The following is a 12,500-nucleotide window of genomic DNA, read 5'->3' as shown; positions in this document are numbered from 1 at the left end:
AGCAGTGTGGAGCAGTGGTCTGAACAGCAGTGTGGAGCAGTGGTCAGAGCAGCAGTGTGGATCAGCACTCAGAGCAGCAGTGTGGATCAGCACTCAGAGCAGCAGTGTGGAGCAGTGGTCAGAGCAGCAGTGTGGAGCAGTGATCAGAGCAGCAGTGTGGAGCAGTGATCAGAGCAGCAGTGTGGAGCAGTGATCAGAGCAGCAGTGTGGAGCAGTGATCAGAGCAGCAGTGTGGAGCAGTGGTCAGAGCATTCTAAGTTTCCTTCTCAGGCAGAACACTTGTAGCTTGAAGCCTGTTGCCTTGGGGAAAAATATCAGACTGTGTATTGCAGTCTGTGGTACACAGTTAGTGCACACAAAGACTAATGATACTCTACAGAATCTGACTAAGAATACAGAAAGGAAGCTGAATCGCACGTCCCGTAAGTCCGCTTTTCTCCTTTAAGGAGCTCTAAATCTTGTCAAAATAATTAGCGCGTTCACCAAACACGATTCCTGGGAAATAGTAAACAACGCCATCAAGGACATCTGCAAGTGGCTTGTCCCCTGTCCCCCCCCCCCCCATCCCTCGCGTCGAGATGGCGGTAATTGGAGCTGCATTAAAAGGCGCCGTGTCTGCCGTAGCGTAGCGTAGCTTCGGCGGTAATGAGACGGACTGAGGCGGCGTCTGTTCCGCCGCGCCGCCGCGCGGAGAAAGCCTTCGAAACGCGCAGCGTTTACCGGAGAAAAACCGTTAAACACACAAAAAAACGAAAACAAAGAAACGGTGGCAATTATTATGCAGGATAAGTCAACTTGATTTTTGAAAAAAAAAAATGAAAAAAAAGATTATTCATCTTTTTGATATTGCAGTTGATTAAATGTAAATGTCCGCCCGCCACAGACGCTGTTTTTAGCTCTGAGGAGCTTTGAGCTGTTTGAATTAGCATCTCCAGTCTATTAATTATTTGGGACAAACCTGTCTCAGCTGACATGAAAAACTCTCTGCTGAAAACTCAAGCTGGGACCGGCTGGGATTCTAAGCTGGTTTGAGATGGCTTAAACTGGTCGTAGCTGGTCTGTGGCACGGTCAAAACTGGTCTCTGGCTGGACACAGCTGGTCTAAAGCTGGTGTGGAGTAAGCTGGTGGTCAACTGGTGGACCAGCTGCCTATATACATCTGGTTGACCAGCAAGAATTTATCGAAAACACAGATGAAATAAGCCTGACCAGTTTAGGCTGGTTTAAGCTGGAATTTTCTGCTTTCGTTGTGCCTACAACGTTGCCGCAACGCTCAGACAATGTTAAAAAGAATAATGAAGTGGGCGCCGTCCGGTGGCAGGCTTGAGAACACAGCATGCAGGTCCCCTTGTGTACTACATTACAATATTGACCAACCTAATCACAATTTTAGATGAACTCAGCTCTGACGGGAGATTGAGCTCTAAGATGGCGGAACTGGTCAATATCAGATTTACTCAATAGCCAAGACTGACCTGATTCAGACCCGATCGATGTGGTTCCAGGGTCACAGTTTGTAATTAGGAGGAAAAGGTCTGATTGGACCACTGTGTCCAGGGAAACCACCCCTTTTTCCTGCTACGGTGGCTAATCATCTCTTCTAGCCTCCAGCATTTTGACACCACCCTTCTCCATGCCCCCCTGACTCTTTGTATAACCAAGGCATTAATCTCACCTCACCACAGGGGAAATGCAGACAGACAGACAGACACCTCACCATAGAGAAATAAAGGAAGACAGACAGACGAACACACCGCACAGTCCTGCCTGACAGACGGACAGGTGGACAAACGGTTCGGCACCTGTCAGTCTCTGGCCTCACCGTAGTTAAACACAGACAAGTGGACAGCACACTCCTATGTGACCACGGATATCAGACAGACAGACAGACTGACAGTTCTCCCATAATGCAACAGATGGACAGAATTCCCCTGCCTCACCACAGAGACGGACTGACAGACACACACGCACCCCTCCGCAGACCTGCTCCGCTCAGATGCTGCGATACAGTATTCACAGGGGACAGGTAATATTCTCAATCAAGTGACACTCCTCCCAGACATCCCTCTTCATCATTTCTCCCATCTGCATCAGCAGATACCCCCCACTGTACCCCTCCCCTCCCCCCTCCCCCCCCCCCATTTCCCGCACAACCACTGACAGCTCTGTCGTTCCCTCTCCACACAATCGGAATTAAAAATCAATTTCCATAAAGCAAAGGCAAGCGCTTCCAATTGATGTCCGTGGCATAAAGCTTTAATTGGGCTGCGCAGATTGAGTAATCTGGCGGGGGGGGGGGGGGGGGGGGTGAATCGCACTGTGTCCCCCCCCCCACCCCCCCACTGCACGGTTCTCCCTGATTAACTGCTCTTCACTCAGCCCGTCTTCCACGCCAGGACACCCCCTCTCACTTTGTGAAATTAGAGGAGGAACAGAGGAACTAGATCTGCTTTCCAGGAAGCAGCATCCACTAGAAGTGGGGAAGGGGGGGGGGGGGGGGAGAAAAAGGTCCTTTTATCTCCAAAACAATCCCCAGCCAAAGAAAACTACAGGCAGTAGTGGGTACAGTGTCACGTGCCTAACTCTCTTGGGAGGACGTCCGTCTGTTTTTTAAGGTGCTCCAAACATACGTAATTCACAGCTTGAATTGTGTAGCCCCCTGCCCCACCCCCTAGTTGTATTTAAAAAACACAACTGAAATTCTATTCTATTCTATTCTAAAAGAACAAATATGCACAACCAATATGATTCCCATCAGTTGCCATTCTCGCCTCTCCTTCCGTTCCTACAAAATGGAACTACGAAAATGTTCCGTTCCTTTTTCTTTTTTCTTTTTGTCCAAATCACTGGCTGTGTAATAATGTAATGTCGGCTACCAATCACAGCAGAAAGCCCCTGTTCATCATGAGAAACAGCCCTTCTCTGCTGCCCCGTGGCTGTCCGCCTTCACGCCGCCAACTCGTTTATTCCCTCCGCAAAGTCGTTCCCCGATAACCTCGTTAGTGACTCATTAACGAGAGACAGAAAACAACCTAATGCAGTTTTAACAAGCCTCAGCTGTAATATCAAGAGACTAATACGGTCAAAAGCATTTATTTTAACCATACATAAACATTGAGTGAACAAATTTTTTTATTTTATTGATTCATGCCAAGAATATTTGTTTTGCCCTTCTATAACCTTCTGCATTAGCTGGCCATTTTATGTGTATCCCACAATGCAGTTCCTTCAGCCCGATTGTGCTGTACTCAGAAATACAGCAGCCAGCATGCAGTATCGACTATATACAGTAACCTCACCCCCCCCTTACTGCAACTTCAACCTCTTGTGGACAAACATTGTTACTGCACCCCCGATATAACAAGCCTGTAATGAATGCCCACGGTGACGGGAAAATAATGATGACCCAGCGATATGAAATTAGCCGCGGTGTCAGCGAGGCAGCGAGGTCCCCAAACAGCCGCAGGTCCCTTCCTCTGCTAATCACTCGTTACCGAGCCCCCGCATCAACATCGCGCAGCGGATGCGATGGGAGACGATGTGCGATTTCGAAAAAAGGCGGGGCAAAAGGGGGTGGGGGGGGGGGGGTCTGCACCAGCACCTCTTTCCAATTAACTCCGAGGATCAATGTGGAGCAGAGTGGTACTCGAGCAGAACACGCTGCCATGGAAACGCAGAACAGTGCACAGAGGTCAGGTGCGCCGCTGCAGGAACTCTTCTAGAAGAGAGTGAAAGACGTATCTGTGAAAAATGTGTACATTTTTCAAAGAACTAAATCCGCCACGTTGATGGGAATTGATAATAATCCCATCGCAGCTTTGGTCACCCCGAGAACCGCTCCACTCAGCTTCGCGACGCAGTCTAATGGGGCCACGCGAATGTCTTCTGGGCTCGTTTGGTTAAGGCACCGCACTGTGGTGCGTGGATGAGCCAATCCGGACTGAGCCAGTGCCGGCCGGCCGGCAGCTCCATAGGGTGACGTGCAATTGCCAGCCAATCACAATGCCCGGGGACGGGAGGGTTCAGTCAGGCAACATGAGAAAATGAGAAGATCCATACACAGGTGTTATATGAGTGATACTTCATCGCGGGCAGTCCTGCAAGGGTTGCTGGGTAACTCTGCCACCCCTGCGGGCCTCTCCCCAGCTCTCGTCCCCCTGGCCCACCCCTCGCCCCCCCCCCTTCCCCCCCTTCCCCCTCCCCCCCCCCTTCCCCCCCCCCCAGACCTCCCGGGTGCAGAGAGAACGCATTCACTGAGTCAGCTAAAACAACTCAAGACATGAATATTGCATCTGCATTCCTGCTAAATAAATGCTCAGCTCAATAATTGAAAAGCAAGTGTCCATGACAGGAAAGCCTGAACCGCGGCCTGACAGAGTGGCTTCAAGAACTGCCCCGTGTGCCAGATAGAAACGGGGGTTCTGTATGTGAGAATGGGGGGTTCCTGTATGTAAATGGTAAATGTTAAATGGACTGCATTTATATAGTGCTTTTATCCAAAGCGCTTTACAATTGATGCCTCTCATTCGCCAGAGCAGTTAGGGGTTAGGTGTCTTGCTCAAGGATACTTCGACATGCCCAGGGCGGGGTTTGAACCGGCAACCCTCCGACTGCCAGACAATCGGTCTTACCTCCTGAGCTATATCGTATGTGAAAATGGGGGGTTCTGTATGTGAGAATGGGGGTTCTGTATGTGAGAATGGGGGTTCTGTATGTGAGAATGGGGGTTCCTGTATGTGAGAATGGGGGTAACTGTATATGAGAATGGGGGTTCCTGTATGTGGGAATGGGGGTAACTGTATGTGAGAATGGGGGTAACTGTATGTGAGAATGGGGGTTCCCAGTATGTGAGAATGGGGGTAACTGTATGTGAGAATGGGGGTAACTGTATGTGAGAATGGGGGTAACTGTATGTGAGAATGGGGGGTTCCTGTATGTGGGAATGGGGGTTCCTGTATGTGGGAATGGGGGTTCCTGTCTGAGATTATGGGGGTTCTTGTATGTGGGAATGGGGGTTCCTGTACGTGGTGGGGTGCACTGAGACTTGTCCAGTGGGCACTGCATGCATTATTTGAGAGGGGAAAAGTACACTAGTTCAGTCAAAAACCAAAATTACAGCAACAATATTAATTATTAACTGCTGTTGCTATTTTTTTTTTGCGATCGCTATTGTAGATTTCGAGCCCAGTGGAGTTTGTCTTTGGTGTTTTGGCATGTCAGACAGCGAAATAAAAGGAATCATTTTCAACAGCTAGTCTATAGTCATATTTTTTGTCCAGGTGGCAAAAAAAAAAAAACAAGTCCCGTGTGAACACTGTGTGCGTGTATGAAGGCACATTAATTCTGCTCTTCGTTAACCAGAACAGACTGTTTTGTGCATTCAAGCCTTGGAGCGGAACACCACTAATCTTTCTGAGAACCGGCCTGAGGACGAGAGGCGTGTGAATATTAAATTTCACACGGGGGGTCGGAGAGGCGCGCCTGCGTGAAGCTTGGCGGACTCTCCTGGACCGTCCCTGGGGGGGGGGGGGGGGGGGGGGGGGGAGGTGGCTCAGGTGAAGGCTGGTGGGTCGGGTCCGTTTCGGGGCAGATGAAATGGGCCTGGTACCTGCTCTGCTCACTGAGTTACTGCGACACATGAGTGGAACAGATAGGAACAGCTTCTGCTGGGACGGTCGGCGGGGGGGGGGGGGGGGCAGACAGCCCCCCATCTTCCCAGGACAGACTCAGCAAGGAGATCGTGCACTCGGTGCTATAAATCCAATAATCGGATCAGAGGCGCATTAGGGAGCTTTAATACCATTGATTGTTTTGACACACATTTTGTTTTTTTCTAAAGGAAAAAATTAATAAATCCCTGCTGCGATACACAGAGCATGAATAGAACTCAACAGTCATGGGAAAATCTGGACACACACGATTGCACGAAACCAGCAATACAAAACCTCTCACTATCAAGGTTTGAACATGATGTTCTCAATGCCTTAAGCTACTAAGTAAATAATGTAAGACAGGGATTCATAATTAACTGACCTCTGGCAAAACTTAGTTAGTGTGTCTATGTAAAGTGTGAGTGTTGGGGGGCGGGGGGGCGGGGGGGTGCAAACACAGCATCCAATGAATTGGAAATTTTTAAATGAAAATGGAGAATATCCTTTATAAGAAAAAAAGGCTTGGCTGTTTAGATTTCAGAGTAAATTAATTTGTTCATACTCAATTATGCCAGTCAACAAATTAACTTCTGTGTAATTATAACAGCAATGAGTAAATCATATTACGAACATCAATCCATTGTAGAAATGTGTAATTATAGAAGTAACACACAATCATAGGGGGGCAAATGTGTAATTACAGTGGCAAATGAACAACATAATTATAGCACAAATATTTCATTATATGTATTATATGGCTATTTGCCAGTTCAGTAGTAATGTGCAATCATAGCATCAGTATGTAGTCATGCTGACACTATTGAATAACACTACGGTAGCAATGTGTAAAAACATGTATTATATCAATCATAAGCTCAGTAATAGCAATGGAAGAATGAGGTACCATGACTACCACATGCTACCAGCAACTCACTGTCTTGGACCAATCATTTTATGTGGATGAGTGAAAAGTTTTGTTTTGTTTAAAAAAAAAAATTTTTTAAACTGGTGATCGACAGTTAATTTTTCGCTCCGCCCACTTTGGTGTCACAATTCCTGGTTCTCCCATCAAAACACGCAAACAGAGTGAACTCGCATACATACAGGCTATACCTACAGGCTCCTGCATACACTGTACTGTATACACTATCCATAGTAGATACTGTCATACTATGCCAGGAGTAATGACACATGAGTCAGAGTCACTATCAGTCCTGACAGGAAAAAAAGTATGATCATCCACCAGTAACTTATGGCAGATGGCTTCTTTCTTAGTTCTTTGGGGGGGGGGGGGGGGTCTTAATTTTAGTGGGGCCCCGTTAGCATACGGTTCTTAGGAAAGCAGAGCCGTGTTAGCATAAGGCCATAAAGCCTGCGTTAAAGCTGAGCCACGTTAGCATACGCCCTGTATTAGAGTAGACCCGCGTTAGCCTACGGCCTATATTAAAGCTGAGCCACGTTAGCATATGGCTGGTATTAAATGCAGAACATTGTTAGCATACGGCCTGTATTGAAGTGGAGCCACGTTAGCACACAGCCCATTTCAAAGCAGGGCCGCGTTAGCATACGGCTTGTGTTAGCATACGGCCCGTAAACTGGTGCTACGTTAGCACACAGCCTATATAAAAGCAGGTCCGCGTTAGCGTACGGCTTGTGTTAGCATACGGCCCGTAAACTGGTGCTACATTAGCACACAGCCTATATAAAAGCAGGGTCGTGTTAGCGTACGGCCGGTGTTAAAGGCTCCTGTGTTAGCATACCGTATGGGAAACACAGCCATGTTGCGACACGTGTGTACAGTACACGCCATCTCTAGCTGCCCAAGGTTGCTATAACAGGGCAGGATCTCTTCAGACCAACAGGTTAGGGGAAAAAAGAAGATCCCTGTGTAAATATACACAGCATAACCTGGATGACTGGGCTCTGGCTGCAGTCCAGTACATTTCACCTCTCTACGGTGGGGATTTGGAAGTTGGGTGGGGGTGGAGGTGGGGGTTGGGGTAGGGGGGGGCGGGGGTGGCGCTCAGGGCTGTTCCGGAGTCCTGTCAGCCGCTCTCCGCTCCTGATAAAAGGCTCGGGACGAGGCCCCGGAGCTCCTCCTGGCCGACGCAGCTGGTTAATTATCCACAAGGCCCAAAACGAGAGCAGAGAGCGAGCGGCATAATTAATTAAACACTCAATTACACCGGATTTAATTGAAACCAGAGTGATGAACTGAAGCTGGTATTTTGAGACAGGAGCGGGGGGGTGAGGTGGAAAAGGAGACGAAAAAATGAGAGAAGAGAGAGAGAGAAGAGAAGAAAAAAAAAAGAAAGAGAAGAGAAGAGAAGAGAAGAGAAGAGAAGAGAAGAGAAGAGAAGAGAAGAGGAGAACGAGGCTCTGCCGGTAGGTTCCTGGGAGACAGAGGAGAGGCTGCAGTACCCCCTGCAGGCCTGAGGCCGGGAGGGGGGCGCTCCACCCACCATCTGCGCCTGGAAGCGGGCCGGGACGGGGGACTGGTTGGACAGCCGCAGCGTCCGGGAGACGTCCGTCAGGACCGGGACGGCGCCGAAATCCACCTCCGGGGCGCTGACGTGGACCACGGGGCCCTCTCCGGTGCAGGACAGGAGCAGGTCCTGAGTGAGGGAGGGTGGGAGAGGAGAGGTTGCTTTTCAGACCCCCGTGTGGGCTACGGCCCTCTCCGGGCAGGACAGGAGCAGGTCCTGAGTGAGGGGGTGGGGGTTGGGGGAGAGGGAGACGGTTAGGCTTTCTCAGGCACCCCCATGTGGGCTACGGCCTCCTCCGGTGCAGGACAGGAGCAGGTCCTGGGGGGGGGCAGGTTTAGAGGGGAGACGGTTAGGCTTTCTCAAAGCCCCCCCCCTCGTGTTGCCGTACCGACAGCGGTTTATTGAGAGTGACAGGAGAGAGGCAGGGACGATGCAGAGGAGAGCTGCTCGGAGCTGGGCAGCTGGTGGCCATCCAGTCCCAGGGCATCCATTAATCATGCCCCCCCCCGCCCCCCCGCGATTCAGGAGCTCCCCGGCTCCAGCGATGATGTGTACGGTTGCAGATGTTCCACTTCTCACGCCTGTCAACATGACACCCCCCCCACACACACACACGCACACACCCCCACCCCCCCTCGTCTTCTGCAGTCTTTCAGTTCAGTGTGACAGGAGGGCAATCGTTCCAAATAGACACATTCAGAGAGACATGTACACACATACCCATATACACATCACCATACATCACCACTACACAAACACACTGACACATACAAAAAAAGCACTCTGTCTCTGTCAAAGGTATACACACCCACACACACATACATACAGTACAGTAACAACCCGATACACACACCCACCCACACATACAGACGCACAGGCATAGGCATACACACTCACACACACATACAAAACAGTACTCTGTCTCTCACAAAGCTATACACACACACACACACACACACAGTAACAACCCTACACACACACACATACAAAACAGTACTTTGCCTCACAGCATACAGACACACACACACAGCACAAAACCTACACACACATACAAAACAGTACTTTGTCTCTCACAAAGCTATACACACACACACACACACACACACACTAACAACCCTACACACACACATACAAAACAGTACTTTGTCTCTCACAAAGCTATACACACACACACACACACACGCGGAAAAGCGTATGGACCCTTAACCCGATGCAGCACTCACCAGTGGAGGCTCCTGGCTGCCGAACAGTGCAATGCGAGCCGTGACCTGCAGGTGGCGCACGGCCTTGGCCTGCAGCACCAGGGGAAGCTCCACAGAGCTGAGGGGCGGCAGGATTCCCCGGGGGTGGGGACTGGAGTACAGCACGGAGGGGATCTCCTCGTACTCCTGCCGAAACACGCGGGAGAGCGGGGATCAGCCGGAGGGCCAGGCACCGCTGGGGGGGGGGGCTCTTCAGGAAACCCTCCGGCCTAACTGACCTGGGACAGGAGGCCGTAGCAGGTGGGCAGATCGCTCTCATTGGTCAGCTTCACAGACCGGTAGTAGGGGTGTCCCAGAAAGCACCTCTCAAACTCCAGCGCTGGGGGGTCGAGCCGCACAGACGGCACCACACACCTGGGGGAAACGGGGGGTGGGGTGGGGTGGGGTGGGGGGTTTGTGCAAAAGAAAACGGTGTCCAAACAGAGCTCTGTGTGAGACACTGTACAGCAGTGGTCCTGGAGAACCACAGGGTTTGCTGGGGTCTGTCATTACCCAATACTTAACTGACCAATTACAAGAGCTGTTAACACGTTTATCTCACCCCATCTGGTTTGTTGGGACTGAATTGGTCGTGGGATTTAATTTGGAGACAAATCCAGCAAACCCTGTGGCTCCCCAGGGCTAGCACTGAGGACAACGAGTGTAGACATCTTTCTGTTACAGAGTGAGATATGTGTGTTATATTGTAGGGTGAGCTCTATGGTAGAGTGAGTTGTGTTATATTGTAGAGAGTTGTGTGTGTGATATTGTAGAGTGAGCTCTATGGTAGAGTGAGTTGTGTTATATTGTAGAGAGTTGTGTGTGTGATATTGTACAGCGAGCTCTATGGTAGAGTGAGTTGTGTTATATTGTAGAGAGTTGTGTGTGTGATATTGTACAGTGAGCTCTATGGTAGAGTGAGCTGTGTGTGTTATACTGTAGAGTGAACTCTATGGTAGAGTGAGTTGTGTTATATTGTAGAGAGTTGTGTGTATGATATTGTAGAGTGAGCTCTATGGTAGAGTGAGTTGTGTGTGTTATACTGTAGAGTGAGCTCTATGGTAGAGTGAGTTGTGTGTGTTATACTGTAGCGTGAGCTCTATGGTAGAGTGAGTTGTGTGTGTTATACTGTAGAGTGAACTCTATGGTAGAGTGAGCTGTGTGTGTTATACTGTAGAGTGAACTCTATGGTAGAGTGAGTTGTGTTATGTCAGCCTGGGTACCTCGCAGTGACGGGGAGGGCTAGCACCTCCTCTCCAACGCCCCGAACATCCACCACCAGGGCCAGACTGTACAAGCGCACAGTGTTGGAGCACAGAGTCACCTGCAGCAGAGAGGAGGTGGGGGGAGAGACAGTGGGATGAGGGGAGGAAAAAACACAGGGAACAGAGGAAAAGTCAAAACAAAACAATAAAAAATGAAGTTGTTATGATTTCGTAATAACAGCTGGTACAGGCGTGCTTTAAATGTCTGGGCGGGAGAAGAAGAAAAAAAAAGTACAAAATGGCGTCAGGCGCTTCACAGAAAGATCGATCAGCACGCCCTTCGCTGAGAGATCAGTCAGGCAAGCAGGACGGTAGACCCGCATCGATCCCATCGACCAAAAAAACCCCACCACCCCGTCCAACATCCACCGTGACGGGGTAAGGGGGGGGACAGAGAGTCCCCCCACCAGTACGCCCGCTACGCTCTGCTAGAGAGCAGTGCGGTCCTCAGCCCCAGCGGGTGACAGAGCCAGCTCCCCGAAAACAGGGGGGGGGTGGGGGATCAGCACCAACACCGCCCCCTCGCCCCCCTCCCTTACCCCCCGCCCCGCTCCTGTAGAAGAGGAAATGAAAGGTCAGGTCGGCCGGGCTGTCGTTCGCGGGGGCGAAGGTGGCGGCTAATTGTGGGTGCTGCGGGGGCGAGGCGACACCCTGACTAAGCTCCGGAAGGTTCCGCGGATTAGGCCGGGGGGGAAAAGACCAGCCGGTGACAGGTACACGCAGTCAGGCTCGCGCGGGCTGCCAGGGCGAAGGGATCGGGTCTGGCGCCGAGCAACGGGAGATGGTGAGGGGGGGGGATGGGGGGGCTGCGGCCTACGGGTGGGGGGGTGGGGGCGTACGAGGAGGGGGGGGGCAGGGGTGAGTGACAAATCCAATATTTTCCCCTGCCATCATATGTTCCGGAACTTTCTCACAGTTTACGAACTTACTATTGTTTTTTATGGGTTTTTTTGAGTATCTTGATACCAGATAACATTGTGAGTGACAGAGGATCGGTGTGAGTGACACAGAGAGCAGTGTGAGTGACAGAGGATCAGTGTGAGTGACACAGAGAGCAGTGTGAGTGACAGAGGATCAGTGTGAGTGACAGGGGAACAGTGTGAGTGACAGGATCAGTGTGAGTGACAGAGGATCAGTGTGAGTGACACAGAGAGCAGTGTGAGTGACAGAGGATCAGTGTGAGTAACAGAGAATCAGTGTGAGGGGCACAGAGAGCAGTGTGAGGGGTACAGAGAGCAGTGTGAGGGGCACAGAGAGCAGTGTGAGTAACAGAGAATCAGTGTGAGTGGCACAGAGAGCAGTGTGAGTGGCACAGAGAGCAGTGTGAGTGACAGAGGATCAGTGTGAGTGGCACAGAGAGAAGTGTGAGTGAACAGGATCAGTGTGAGTGACAGAGGATCAGTGTGAGTGACAGGATCAGTGTGAGTGGCACAGAGAGCAGTGTGAGTGACAGGATCAGTGTGAGTGGCAGGATCAGTGTGAGTGACAGAGGATCAGTGTGAGTGGCACAGAGAGCAGTGTGAGTGACAGAGGATCAGTGTGAGTGACACAGAGAGCAGTGTGAGTGACAGGGGATCAGTGTGAGTGAGAGGAACAGTATGAGTGACAGAGAGCAGTGTGAGTGACAGAGGATCAGTGTGAGTGACAGAGGATCAGTGTGAGTGACAGAGAGCAGTGTGAGTGACAGGGGAACAGTGTGAGTGACAGGATCAGTGTGAGTGGCACAGAGAGCAGTGTGAGTGACAGGATCAGTGTGAGTGGCACAGAGAGCAGTGTGAGTGACAGGATCAGTGTGAGTGACAGAGGATCAGTGTGAGTGGCACAGAGAGCAGTGTGAGTGACAGGATCAGTGTGAGT

The 12,500-nt window shown here is 50.6% G+C and overlaps 1 protein-coding gene across 1 annotated transcript in view; it reads right to left on the bottom strand.

Annotated features, from left to right (window-relative positions):
• The window catches only part of hydin (HYDIN axonemal central pair apparatus protein), a 142,281-nt gene that overhangs the window by 76,890 nt on the left and 52,891 nt on the right, over window positions 1–12,500 (bottom strand). The window contains exons 15-18 of the mRNA XM_064338028.1: window positions 10,602–10,702; window positions 9,618–9,753; window positions 9,361–9,525; window positions 8,114–8,266 (exon numbers count right to left, since the gene is read on the bottom strand). Coding sequence (XP_064194098.1) covers window positions 8,114–8,266; window positions 9,361–9,525; window positions 9,618–9,753; window positions 10,602–10,702 — 555 coding nt within the window. The remainder of the gene's footprint in view (window positions 1–8,113; window positions 8,267–9,360; window positions 9,526–9,617; window positions 9,754–10,601; window positions 10,703–12,500) is intronic.

This window comes from Anguilla rostrata, chromosome 5, assembly GCF_018555375.3.
Source record: "Anguilla rostrata isolate EN2019 chromosome 5, ASM1855537v3, whole genome shotgun sequence".
NCBI lineage: Eukaryota > Metazoa > Chordata > Actinopteri > Anguilliformes > Anguillidae > Anguilla > Anguilla rostrata.
This window is presented reverse-complemented; position numbering and strand designations above follow the sequence as displayed.